Source organism: Dasypus novemcinctus, chromosome 20, assembly GCF_030445035.2.
Source record: "Dasypus novemcinctus isolate mDasNov1 chromosome 20, mDasNov1.1.hap2, whole genome shotgun sequence".
In the NCBI taxonomy this organism is placed as follows: Eukaryota; Metazoa; Chordata; class Mammalia; order Cingulata; family Dasypodidae; genus Dasypus; species Dasypus novemcinctus.
Genome location: NC_080692.1, coordinates 20,615,885 through 20,629,384, shown reverse-complemented (window position 1 = coordinate 20,629,384; position 13,500 = coordinate 20,615,885). Strand labels below are relative to the sequence as shown.

At 55.6% G+C, this 13,500-nt stretch overlaps 1 protein-coding gene across 4 annotated transcripts in view; it reads left to right on the top strand.

The window, feature by feature from the left end:
- The first annotated feature begins 368 nt into the window (after window positions 1–368).
- IQSEC3 (IQ motif and Sec7 domain ArfGEF 3) overlaps window positions 369–13,500 on the top strand; it is a 108,030-nt gene continuing 94,898 nt past the window's right edge. For all 4 annotated transcript variants that reach the window (XM_058282579.2, XM_058282576.2, XM_058282578.2 and 1 more), the window contains exon 1: window positions 369–1,027. In XM_058282579.2, coding sequence (XP_058138562.1) covers window positions 480–1,027 — 548 coding nt within the window. In that variant the 5' untranslated portion in view covers window positions 369–479. The remainder of the gene's footprint in view (window positions 1,028–13,500) is intronic.

The window sequence follows — 13,500 nt, the reverse complement described above, 5'->3', positions numbered from 1 at the left end:
CTCTTTTTCTGCTTCTTCGTTCTCCTAGCCTCTCCCCTTCTTTTCCTCTTTCCGTACAGGCTTCTCTTCTCCTACGGGTGCCACCGCACTGTCCCAAAACCGCTGATTCCGTTTTCGCCCGCTTTCTCTTCCTCGCCACTCAGCTTTCTCTCGTCCATCTCGGGTCCCCGTCGTTCACACTGCTCTCCCACCCACGCCCCCCGGCCCCACACGCTCTCCCTCGCCTCCCTCCTCTTCTCTCTGCCCTGCAGGAAGCCGAGCCTCCTCACGAAGCCGAGAGGTGGGAGGGTGGGTGGGGGTGGGCCCCCGTGCCGCGGTCCCGCCCCTCGGTGCGTGTGTGAAAGTCCGTGTGGCGGTGACGCGGCGCCGGCGGCGGCGAGGGAGGCAAGCCGATTGCTGGGGCTGCTCGGCTCCTGCGCGCCCTCGCGCTCCCCGCCGCCCGCCGAGGCGCAGGCAGGGCGCAGGCGGCGGCGGGCGGCATGGAGAGCCTGCTGGAGAACCCGGTGCGCGCCGTGCTCTACCTCAAGGAGCTCACGGCCATCGTGCAGAACCAGCAGAGCCTCATCCACACCCAGCGCCAGCGCATCGACGAGCTGGAGCGGCGGCTGGACGAGCTCAGCGCCGAGAACCGCAGCCTGTGGGAGCACCAGCAGCTGCTGCAAGCGCAGCCTCCGCCCGGGCTCGTCCCCCCGTCGCTGGCCCCGCTGCCGGCTCCCCCGGCCGCCGCCGCGGCCGCCGCGGCCCAGGAGCCGCTCCAGAACCACGGACAGCTCTCCCCCGCCGCGCCACAGCCCGCCCCGGAGCAGCCGCCGCTTCAGCACCACGGACAGCTCCTAGCGCAGCCCCAGCCGAGTCCCAGCAGCAGGGCTCACGCGCCCCAGTCGCCCCACCAGCACCCGGTGGCACCCGGGGCTGCCGCAGACCGGGAGAAGGAGCGTCCCCCGAGTTGTTGCGCTGCCGCCGGAGCCCTCCTTCAGCACAAATCCCCCGCCGCCCTCGGCAAGGGCGTCCTGAGCCGGAGACCCGAGTGAGTGGGGAGGAAAGGATGGGGATTGCTGAGGTGGGAGAGAGGGAAGTAAGTGGGTGTGAGGGGGACACAAGGTGGAATTTAGCTGTCCCTAACAGTCTGAAGGACTAGGATAAACGTGAAGTGAAGGAGTGAAAAGATGTTTGGGGGTAGAAGCGTGTCAAGGGAATTGGGAAGAAAAGAGCGTTTGAGAAGGTTCAGGGGTATTGGAGCAAAAGGGGATATCCAGAGCATCAGCAGGGTGAAAGAGAAAATAAATGGGTTTGAAGTGATTTGGGATATTGCGAACTGGCAGGTTTAAAGGGAACAAGATTGGGGTGGAGATTAAACTGAAGAAACGGGAACAGTTGAAGGAATTTTTAAGTTAGAAAAAATTTGGAAGGGAGTTCGGGTAGTAAAATTATTTGAAAGGAGAGTGAGATCTGGAAAAGAGAGGAGGCTTGGCAAAGAAGCAAGTTAAGAACTTTAAAAGGGTTGGGGTCCAGGGAAAGTAGGATTGGGGCATGAGGGGAATTCGCAAGCTAGAGGATAAAGCCAAAAAGCTGGAGTGATGTGCGAAGGAAGGGAAGCTGGAGACAGGAAGATGAAGGGTGAGATAAATCACTTCTCAGAGGAACAAGCTGGCTCTTTAATCAATGCCCTGGAAGTCCAGGCCAGGAGGGGCTCATTTGGGGACACTTCCTCCTCTCTGACCTGAATGGGCACCTTGTTTCTGAACCCCACAAAACCAAAAGGGTGGGAGCCAGGGTAGCTCGGTGGTTGAGTATTGGCTTCCCACATATGAGATCCAGGGTTCAATTCCCAGTCCTCATACCTCAAAAAAAAAAAGAAAAAAGATATTCCAAAAACCAAAGGGTGCAAGGGAACAATCCATCAAGTAATGGAAGACTTGGGTCTGGTTACATCTTATTCCTCTGACTCAAGGGGCATATCTGTGCAGGATGGTTGGCAGTTGTGGAAAGGGAACAATGATGAGGGAGATGGTTGGCAAGCGAACTGGTACTTGGATATAATGCCTGTTTGAATCTGTTATGACTGGTAACTATGAACCTTGCTTCCCTTTGGTTATCCAGCGACAACTGGCATTTCATGTAGAGTCATGAGAAAAACATGCTCATTAACTCCCAGTGAGGGACTCTAGGACCTCAAGTTCTTTTTCACTCATAAGAGCTATGAACAGGAACATGGAAGAAGAGATGGAAGGGAGATGGAATAAATATTCTCTCCTCCGTAACAGGAAGGCCGTGACCACGTCATCTTCTTCTCTGATATGCTACAGGCAAGGAAGGACAGCTCAGGGGGAAATCAGCACCTGGTCAGCACCCGGCCTTGGCAGTGGTGATGCTGGAGGAGTGGGAGGTGGAGTGGGAAGGGAGCCAAGAATCTCATGTGTTTCAGGTCTGGGGGTACTTGTAAAGATCTGGCATGTTCTTAAATACTCATTTCTTCTTCACTTCAATAGAGGTAGAGAAGTTAGGTCAGAGGATGTGGCCCCACAGGGTAGATTTGCGGGTAACCTTGGGATCTTAGGGGCAAAGAGCTAGAATGGTCTGGCTTAGCAGATCTCAAGCACCAAGAAGATTCAATTTCCTTCACCAGTACCTTCAGTGAACCATTTGCTCATCTCTCAGCTCCACAGTTTAGTTTCTTCATTTAGCATAAAGTGCAGAAAGTCAGTTTTCCTCAGAGTCCATGGCGCAGCAAAAGGCAACATTCTTCCAAGTCACTCTGTGGCCTGTTTCCAAAATAGGGGGGAAAGAACAATTTCATTTCTCTGGAGGCAGCCACAGCCTCCTGGTAATTACGATCCTCATGCCGTCTGGTGCCTCCCCTCTTTCCCACCATATCCTCATCCTCTCTGTGTTGCTTCAGGGAACCCTGTGGTCAGGCAACGTGGAGCAAAGATAATTGCTCTTGGGCAAGGACTTGGTTGTGGCCCAAACCCTTCCTGCTGGAAATCCAGAGACTTAGGAATCACCTGGATTCCTCTCCAGCCTCACATGTCAATACCAAAGAGGAGCTGTGAGGTCCACATCCCTTCTCTCAGGTCCCTTCCTTCCAGCTTTTGCTTCTCAAGGGAGCAGAACAAAAACAAGAGATATTTAGCAGGTGGAAGAGCATGGAAATTGTTAGAAATGTTTTGCTCAGGAAGCTGTGCCAGGTACTAAGGGGTTAAAAGCATCAGTAGTTCCTTCCTTCCTCCAGATCCTCCAGCTTTCCCCCCAGACACTCAGAGACTTCACAGGCATGGACATGCATGGCTTACCTCCCTTTCTCCTTGAAGGTGAAATCATGGGCATCTTGGCTGATTGAATACCTTTTGGACCACCCATATCTTTCCCCACTGTTTTCTGTAACTTCAACCCGAGTTTGGCCCCACCTCTCTCTCTGCCCATCACCCCCATTTTGTCTGCTTGTCTTCCTCTGCCCATACCTCTCCATGGTGCAGGACTAAATGGAGCCAGCAGGCTGGGTAATCTCCATGAATAGGATGAGGTGAGGAAGAGAAGGCCAAAGTCATCAGCCCTCTCTCTGCGTTTCCCCCAGGGAGCTCCCTGCTGAATCAGTTCTCTGCTGGGTATGCTGAAGTAGGAGAAAGAGGTGGAAGAAGGGAGTCTTCTGATCATTTTACTGTAAATCTGTTCTCATTCCTTACTTTCCCCTCCCTGGCCTCACAATCTTGGGGATGCAGCCCCAGTGAGGTTGCCAAGGGGTGGGTGAAATGGTCAGACACTGTGTTCGATGCATTATCTCACCAGTTTGTCTCATCCCCAGAACTCCCCTTGCTTAATTCCAGGAGAGGCAGGGGCCCTGGGGAGCCTGAGACTGGGAAACAATGGCTCATTTCGTTGCCAACTGGTCTGCATGAAGATGCAGCCCGGCCTCTCTGCCTCCTTAGCTGAGGGACACACAAAGGTGGTGGCCCAGGAGGTCAGGTCAAGGAAGCAATGAGGCAGGGGTTTTGGCCAGAGCAGAGATATTGTGGAAGAAAGACACCCAAGGGGTTAAGATTCTTTCTCTGCATGCTTTCTGGCTCTTACTAAGCTTCAGCCCCCACTGCTTTTGCCTCTTAATGAAAGCAGCAAACGTAGCTTCCTCCTCTTAATTTTTTCAACCAGGGCTCACAGCATCTACAGAGTTTATTATCCCTTTCCTGTTTGGAGCCAGAGCCCCAGCGTGACCTGGCAAAGCCCCCTCCTTGCCACAGAAGCACACGTCTCTACCTGAAGCTACTGGCTCCAGAGTGCCCGCAGCTTCTCTGTTTGAGCACATGCATGGCCATCTACCCTACCATGGATTTAGAACCTGTGTATCCCAGGGATTGCCCAGGTCTCCAAACCCATGCTAGGGGATCACTGGACGCTAGGTAGGATTCTTGCAGTGTAACTCGAATTCAGTTCCTACCCCAAGCTCCCTGCCTCCAAGTGGCTACGAAATCTGAATGGCTCAGTAGCTCCTCTCCCGTCATCCTTCCTCCCTTGCCTTCCTCTTACACTCTTCCTCACCATTCTGCTCTACTCTCTTCTCCTTTTCCTTACTCTCCCTTCCCCCTTCTTTCCTCTCCTTCACTTTCTCTTTTCTTTTCTTTCTATCCTCTGCCTCCACTTAAGCTGCATAGGGACATCTCCTTCCTTTCTACCCCCATCCTCTAAGAATGAAATTGATCTTGAGTCATCTCTTGAGCTCCAGGATCTCATACTGACTGGAGGCTAGTGAATGGTCAGAGGTGCTTTTCAGCCCAAATTGCTTAAGATGATTGGACCAAGTTTCTCTGCCCTTGTGCAATGAGGGCTACATGCTAGGAGGTGGTAGCTCAGGACAGGCCCACCCTGGGAGCTCTTAAGATCGTGTGACGTTCTTTCGTTAAGTCAATCCTATGTAGCAAGTGCCCAACCTATTTAAAACCCTGTACTCTGTGCTGCGGAGAGACAGAAAAGAAGCAAACAATCTCTGCTCGACGTACATGGGACATTTATCTAGAAACAGCTAAGCAAACGCCAGCACATTGCAGCTTACCTGGAGCAGTATGAAAAGGGTAAGCCTACGAGTCACGCTCAGAGCCCAGAGAGAGGGTTTTTCTGGTTGGAGTCAAAGGTTTATGCCAGGGATTAGCAACAGCCAAGGAGGGCTGGAGAGGAGGCAGAGCCCTGAAGGTCCCAAGCATGGAGATGTCCAGAACACACGTGCATCCCGTGCTGTCCTCTGATGGCTCCGTTCCCCTGCCCCTCTGCACCAGGCTAAGCCCGGGCCACAGGGTGGGGTGAACCTCGGTGCTCAGGGTCCCTGCCCACCTCATGCCCAGAAGGCCTTGCTCCTGAGGGAGCATCATCGTGCCCAGGGCTCACACACCTGCCTGTCCTCCTCCTCTTCTCCTGCCCTGGCCCAGAGATGTCTACTGGCCAGAACGCTGGAAGATGAAACCAGATAAAGCCTCCCTGAGAGGAGGGAGTGTGGTCTGTTTGCTCACCCCTGGAAGGTGGCACGGACTGGACACTTGCAAAGATTTGCTGTTGCCTGCCTTTCCAAGGACCCCTTCATTTCCCACCCCCCGCCAAAGAAAACACCCCAAAACAAAACAAAATTCAAGAGAAACAAGTCACGTGCTGGTTATGGAGAAATTCCTCACCAGCCCCCTCCACTCTGCCCCACCCCAGCTCTTCTTCTAACTCCCAAGTCCTTCCTAAACCCTCACGGTTAATGCCATTGGGCCTCACAAAGGAATCCAGGCACATTTTCCCATTGGCCCACAACCAAACAAGAGGAGCAGCGCTTGCTCCTGCTGATTCAGTAAATATCAGCCTCAGAGTCAAAGGTCACTTATGATAAAAGGCCAGTGGGGTCAGGGCCAGGTAGAGAGGGTGATATGAAAAAGGAGAGAGCTGGGACAAATAGCTGGGCCCGCGATCTGGAACAAGATGTAGGTCGTGAATTTAAATCCCAGATAAAGATTTCCACTGCCAGTCCTGATGGGGAAGCTTGGACATTTTTTCCACTGGGGCCCAAACATACTCTCAGTGCCCTAAGCAGCGGGCAGCAGATTAGCAAGGGGTTTCTTACTAAGAGGTTCTGGGGACACTCTCATTGCATCTGGCAGATCCCCAACATGCAAGGCCATCTGGCTGGGTTTCTGAAGCTCGGGCCACTGCAGCTCCTTCCTCCTCTGCTTCTGGGAAAAGCACAAAGTGCAGGTTCCCTCACAAGCTACAAAGGGTTTCTTGCTTCCAGGGGAGAGGGCAGTGGTCTCCGCATCAGGCACTGAGGACCATGATAAACAGAGAGGGGATCAGAAGGAGGCTGCGGGAGAAGTTAGGTGTGTTTTTTTTTCAGGCTGAAAGGAACTTAAGGAAACTTAAGTTCACGTGGGTGAGGACAATGAGTTTGGAGGCAGACAGACCTGGGTATGAATCTCCACTCTACCTTCCACCAGCTGTGAGACCTTACATTAATCCTGAACCTTCCCAGCACCTCCACTTCCATCTATAAAATGAGGAGCGATCTCTTCTTTAAAGGGTTGTTGCAAAGTTTAAAAATAAGACTGTAGTTGCATTTGCTTACTGTTCCTGGCACATAGCAAGTGTGCTTAATATAGGATAGTATTTCCACAGGTGAAGAAGCAGGGCCCAGAATGGTAAGAGGCTCACTCAAAGTCAGACGACAGAGGAACACCAGAAGCCAGGTTCAGGGTCTTGTCTGCTCAGCCAGACCACCTTTCCAGTCGTGCCTTTTCCTCACCCACTCCTCTACCCCCAGACAATTTGCACCCAAAGCCATTCCAGACCCTGACTGTGGAGCTTACCTTGAAAGGCAGCCAAGCAGGACAATTCCTCCATCCCTTAGTGATCGGTGATGAGGTCTCACAGCTTAATAGCTGGGAAATGCTGCCTTAAACCCAATTTAAATCTCTTCGGTTGCATTTTAAGATTATTTGCGTTTCTCTTAAGGACCCAAAGGGACCCGAGTTATCCCCCAAAGTCATCTCATGGTAAGAATCACCTCCCCCATTTTCTAAATGAGCAAACTGCAATCTCAGTCTTGGAAAAGGTACACTGGCTTGTCAAGGACAAAGGTGGGGGGTGGGGAGAATGGAATCTGAACCCAGCCAACCCAGAAGTCTGCCCCCCATCTCCTTGGAATGAAAGTCGAATCCATTCCTCCCAATCCTGGGGCTGGAAGGGTAGACCTACACTGTGTAGGGCTCTTCGGGCAGAAAGCTGGAGGCCGGCAGGGAGGGAGGGAGAGAGCAAGAGGCCGCAAGTGCTGTTTTCCTGGGGGAAAGGGGATGGAGTGGGGAAGGACTCTGCCTTCTCGGGTCCTGAGGGTTAAAGAGTTCCTTCCCTTAAGACTTTTCTTATAAGACAGCTTCTAGGAGAAACAAAACAAATGAAAAGGAAAAGATGGTGGGCTCCTCAACTTCTCTTCCAGGTTGTGGCGGTGAGGCCACCATAGTGGATGACTACAGAGTGTGTGTGTGTGTGTGTGTGTGTGTGTGTGTGTGTGTCGGGCCCTGGGCAGGGTTGGCGTAGGGGCTGTTTTGCTGGCACTCTCTGTTTGGGCCATCGGGAGGTTATGTAACTCCGCAAGGCTGGTGTGTGTGCCGAGTGGTACCCTTGCTCCCTGGTGGGCGGCAGAGGTGCGTAGACCTGCCGTCCAAGTCCCCGCCCAGAGAAGGGGCCCCCGCTCCATGCTGGCGTCAGGCCATTCCCTCTACTTGCCGAGGCCACGGGGCTTTAGGAGCCGGACCTTGGCTCCCTGCCCCTCCGGAGCGTTCAATGAATGTCAGAGGGGCCGAGAGGACAGGTCAGGACTGCTCCGCGGTGTGCGAGTTCACAGCTATTTCCTGGGGTTTAGGAGACCCAGGGAGATACCTCTGCCTTCCAGAATATCTCACCAGTGCCAACGATCCCATAAAGAGATTCCTTTGGGAGCTTCAAGGGCTTCCTCCTTGTTAAAATGCAAATTCTCCAAGGATAGGAGAAAAGCAATACATGTGGCTATATTAAGAGCTAAATGAGCAATTTGGGGAGAGCGGGGTTTCACGATTTAGGGGCCTTCCATGACCGAGCTGCCTGCCTAAGGGCCAGGGCAGGTGGCTCATAAGGAAGTGAAGGGCTTATAAGGAGGCATTTGGTGCCTCCATGTTTCTTTCTTTTTTTCTTTTTAGGAGGTACCGGGATTGTACCCAGGACCTCGGATGTGGGAAGCAGGCGCTCAACCACTTGAGCTACTTCTGCCCCTCCATGTTTCTTTATTCCCCACTGTAAATCCGCAGGGAATTGGAAAGGCCTTTGCTGGCCCCGGTAAGGAAAGGGGAAGGGCACAGGGCACTTCCACACTGACTTGGCTTTGAACCATAGAAGTGACACTTGCGTGTGTAGCAGTAAAAAGGCAAGGGTTTTACAGAGCAGCAGGGTGCTTGACAAGCTCTTCTGCTCCTTTCTAGGATCTTAAAACAGTTTGGGCGGAGGTGAATGCTCATGCCACACTATTGGGGTTTGCTCTGGGGTGGGAAGACGTGGGCAGAAAGAGCTGGTAGGCCGCAGAGGTGGGTGTTGCCTGAGCCTGAAGAGGGTGAGAGGTGAGAGCTGAACTCACCACCGAGGGGGTGCTCGACACATAGGCTGAGGGTGTAAGCTCTGAGTGCACAGGGCCCCACCCGCCCAGGGGCCGCTGAGTGGAGGGAGAGCAGAGTGGGGGGTGGAAGGTTGCTGGGCCCCAGGGCCCAGCCCAGGTCCCCATTCCTGCTCTGAGAATGTGTGGAAAGCTGGATTCAGAGACTCAGCTCTTCAGGCCAGTTGGGGAGGGAGGGGAACATGGGGACTGCCCCCCCACCCTCTGCCTTAGCCTCTGACCGTCCGGCCCTCAGCCTGGCAAGCTACACGAAGAACAAGGCAGGAGGAGAGGCTTCGAGGGAGTGTCTCTCCTCAGAGTCCTCTCCCACCCCAGGCCTGGTCAGCAGGTCCAGCTGGAAATGGGCCACGGGTCTGTGAGGAGGGAGGGGACGGAGGTCTGAACGTCCCCTCTGGGTAGAGAGCGCAAGAGCTGGGTTCCCGGGGTCCCCACCCGGCCTGGGAGAAGCAACAGGGACAGGAACCAGGGCTCTCCCTCCGAGACCTGGCTGCATCAGCTCTCTTCAGGGAAGCGCGAGGACACCGCTGGCGGGTGTGGGGGTGTGCCCAAGGGTGGGCGTGTGTTTGTGGGACGTTATGGACGTGGGCTGGGGGAGAAGGATCACAGAAAGCAGGCAGGCCTCACGGCATGCGCCTTCTTAGGGTCTCCCAAGAGCGTGCGCGTCGTGCTGGCCTGCCCGGCCCCTCCTCCTCTGCAGCTCTGGTTTCAGCCCTCTGTAAAACGGGGCGTGTGCATCCTCCACACTCTCCTTCTATCCCTCACTGTGTCTCGAGTGTGACAGAAACCAGGTCCCCTGAGAAGGGGAGCTCCTGGGAAGCAGGCAAGCTGGCAGGTGGGTGGTGCAGGGGCGGTGCGTCTGGGACCCTTTCTTGAGGGAAGGTGCCTGGAAGCTCAGGCACAGACAGCGAGGTGCACAGAAAGCTACAGCCGGGTGCTCCCTGCAGCCTCCCTGGGGACCGGTCCCAGAGCCACACGACCTCCCAGGGCTTCAGCCATGCAGGGTCAAACCAGTGACGCCCCTGTCTCCAAACAGGAACGCACAGCCCAGGCAGAAAGGCAAGGGAATTCCACAATTTCTTCCTTGACAAATGATTCCAATCCACCACAATTTTCATTCGATGCATCAATTCGACACAATGATTATTTAAAAACAACTGTGCAAAGCAGTTGGGAATTTCTCGCTTGCGCTTCTTTCCATGTTTCCTGCGCATTGCCTGTCTTTACAAACGGATGCCCTGGACTCTTCCAAACTGGCTCGCCGGGCGTCTTGGAATCTCGGAGCTATTGGATTCACACTCAGAGCCCATGGGGGGGGGGGGGCGGAGAGGGACTTTCGGAGACAGATGAAGGGGCCGCGTTGGCGCAGCGCTACCGCGCAGTATCTTCACGCAGCAGGCCTGTGAGCCAGAAGACAGGGCCCGAGTCCTGAGGGTGGCGACCTCCCTCAGACTCCACCAAACGCCTTCCCTCCTCTGGGCCTCGGTTTCCCCTTCTGCTGAACGGGGACATGCTTTGCCCTCAGTCCCTCCTCACCTCCAGCTCAAGTCTGGGGCAAAGCAGAGCTGCGAGGAGGCTGCTGCAGCAGGAAGGACCCAGCTTAGATGGAAAACGCTTCCACACGACAAAAGCCGTGGGAAGGAAGCCCCGGACCGGTGGGGGTGGGGGTGGGAGGGGGGGAGGGGCTGAGGGCTGAGGGACTTGAATTTGCCCCAAGGAAAACACAGGTGGCAGACCTGTGCGGGCCCAGGTAGGGGGCCCTGACCTGCAGAAGCTGCAGAAGCCGGGGAACGAGGGGCGCCCTGCAGGGCCTTCCAGCTCTAGGCGCCGCAGGGATGTCCACGGGGCTCGCCCTGGACCCAGGTGGGTGAAGATGGGGCGCTCACGCCCCCCGCCCGTCCTCCGCCCCAGACTCGCTCGGAGAGCCCGGGGGAAGCCCTTCCCGCTCCGACGCCCCCCGGGGGCTTCTCGGCGGGGAGGGAAGGCGGCGTGGGGCTGCGGGCGGCGTGGGCGGGCTGCTGGCGAGCGGGACGGAGTCTCCCGGCCCCCGCGCCCGGCGCGCGGCGCTTCCCTGCGGCGGCGGCGGCGGGGGCCCCCCAGGGCGGGGAAACCGCCGCGCCCGCGCCCACGCGCGCCCACGCGGCGAGGCCGGTGCTGAGTCACCGGCTCGGGCCGCTCGGCCTCCGGCGCGCGCCCGCGCCCCGCACCTGGGCGCTCAGGCTCCCGCGGCGGCCGACGGGGGCTGGGAGGGACGCGCCACGCCCCCCGCCCCGACCGCCGAGGCCCCCCGGCGCGTCTCGCGCTCGGCGCGCCCTCCCCGCAGCGGCCTGCCCCGCGCCGCGCGCCTGCCCCGCGCCTGCCTCCCGCCTGGCGCCCTGCCCGCCCCCGCGGCCCTCCCCGCCTCGACCCAGCGGGCCCCCGGCCGCCTGCCCACGACGTCTGGGAGGCCTCCCTCCCCCCACTTCCGCTCCCCCCTCCCCGGCGCCGCCGCCTGGTCCCGCGCTTTCCCGCGACCCGAGGGGGAGGGGGAGGGGCTCCCGCGCTGCGTCACGACCCGGCTACTGCCGGCCCTGCTGCCGCGTCCCAGCCCCGGGCACCGCGGGGCACCCCTGCTGCAGACCACGACCTGCCACCCCCGCCCGCGCCGCTCCCAGGGCCTGCAGCGATGCTGGATGTGCGCCCCCCCCCCCCAACTCCCCGCCTCCGGGGGCCCTTACCCAGGGGCTTCCCTTGGGAGAAGAAGGGGAAATTAAGGCGGCTCGAGTCAGGGATCAGGATGACCTCACCCAGGGCCAACGTCTCAGCGTCCACCTTGCCACAGCTTCCTCGTACCCAAGACACCTTGCAAAAGAACCCCACCGTGTCCTAGCCTTCCCGTGTTTGTATTTTGTATAATATCAAAGTCTTGGAACTGCAAGGTCTGTAGATCTTTCGCTCAGCCGAAGTTGGATCCTCATAGTTAAGAGCAGGCCGCTGGGTTTGAATCCCCACTCGATGATTTACCAGCTGTGTGACCTTGAGCGGCGACAGCCTCGGTTTTCTCATCCGCAAAATGGGGTAGGAAGAGCACTAACCTCATGGGATTGCAGTGGAAATCAAGAGGCAAAGCGCACGAAGTGCTGAGCAAGCCAAGTACCTGGCACGCAGTGACGGAGCTCTACGTTTGGTCGTTGCTATTTTTAGGGGACCCTTCCAGTGGCAAAAAGTGGGCCAGAAGGTGCTTTTTGAAGGTGAACAGCTCTTCCCCTCCTCCCCGTATCTTCCAGAGCCCAGAACAGGGCTCCTCCTTCCTTCCTCCGTTTAACAGCCCCTCAATATTTGAGGACAGCCATCTCTCCCTGGCCCTGCTTTCCTGCCCACACACCTAATCCTACCACTTCCTGCGGCAGGTGGCTTTGTGTCCCTCTGCCTCACCTCAGTGGCTGGTCCCCCTGGAAGGCAGTGGCCTAGAATGAGCTCTGCAGCCCGGGCAGGTGTGGCCAGAGCAGCTAGGGCACCAAGTTCCCTGCTTCCTCCTTCGCCCCAGCTGCAGGTCCTGGGCCCTACCTGGCCTTGAACTATCCCCAGGATCCCAGGCTCTTAGCCCGGGTCACAGATTCACTTGCCCCTGTGGCAGGAGGTCAGCTAAAGCCCCAGGGCTCTTTCCCTTAATATGTATGTAAAGGACTCTGTCCTCAAGCTTCCAGTCACCTGTATTTATGCAGGTGGGTTTTCCTTTAAAACCAAAATTCTGGACTTTTCACATGGCCCTGTTGTTGTTGTTGTTTTCATTTTGTCAATCTGGTTGTGTTTTTAAAAAAAAATTTTTTTTTCATGCTTTTTGAATAGGTAATACATTGATGGAGAACAAATTCTAAAAGATGGAAGAATTTACATCGAGAAGTGTCTCCCCTTCCCTGTTGCCTGCCCCTTTACTCCCCACCCTCCTGCAACTCCTGAAAGCAGTTTCTCGTGTGTTCTTCCACGGATAGTCAATGTGTGTTCAAGCAAATACATATAGGTCGATGTGCTCCCTTAGATCCTTCCCTGTCTGCCCCCCCCCCCTTCTTCCTTCCTTCCTTTCCTCACAGATGATAGTATATTATACCCCGCGCTGCACCTATCTTTTATTCCCCTAACAATGTATCTCGGAGATCTTTCCATATTCAGTATAAAAAGAGCTGCCTCATTCTTTTTAATAGCTGCAAAGTATTCCATTGTACTGCTGTGAATCTAGGTCCTTTCTTCCTGTGGGCTGAGCGTTCTGGAAGGCAAGCTCTGGGTAGCCTGCCCCCCCCCCCCGCCAGGTAATCATTTGGGGTGGGCTTTACTGAAGCCCAGAGTGTGGGTAGCAGACAGTAGTGGAGGGGCTCCATTTGAATTGTCCTTCCAGGGCCTGGCTTGCTGCTCTAGCCACCTACAGATGTTGGTAAATTGCAGTAGAAGTAAGATCCTGGAAGTGTGCTAACGGGCCTCAAGACTCTCTGGTTTGTCTCATTTTTGTTCTCTGGGGCTCCCTCTGTTGTCTCAAGAGTGGAGGAGCTGTCAGGAACTGAAGATGGGCCCTAAATTTCTACTTCTTTCAGGAAGTCTTCCTGGACTGATCTGAGAAATGAGCTGAATTTTTCATAGCCTATCCCCCTATGTTCCAGGCCAGGCTGGGCACAGCACAATCCTTGCTTAGAATGCAATGAATTCCTTATTCCTGTGGCTTGGAGAGTTTGATTTATTCTTTACATAAGTATATGCTCATGGAATCTATATTCATTGATTTAGCAAATATTTATTGAGTGTCTACTCTGTGCCAGGCATTGTTCCATTCACTAGAGTAAACAGTGAATAAAAAAGAACGAATTCCTTCATGAAGC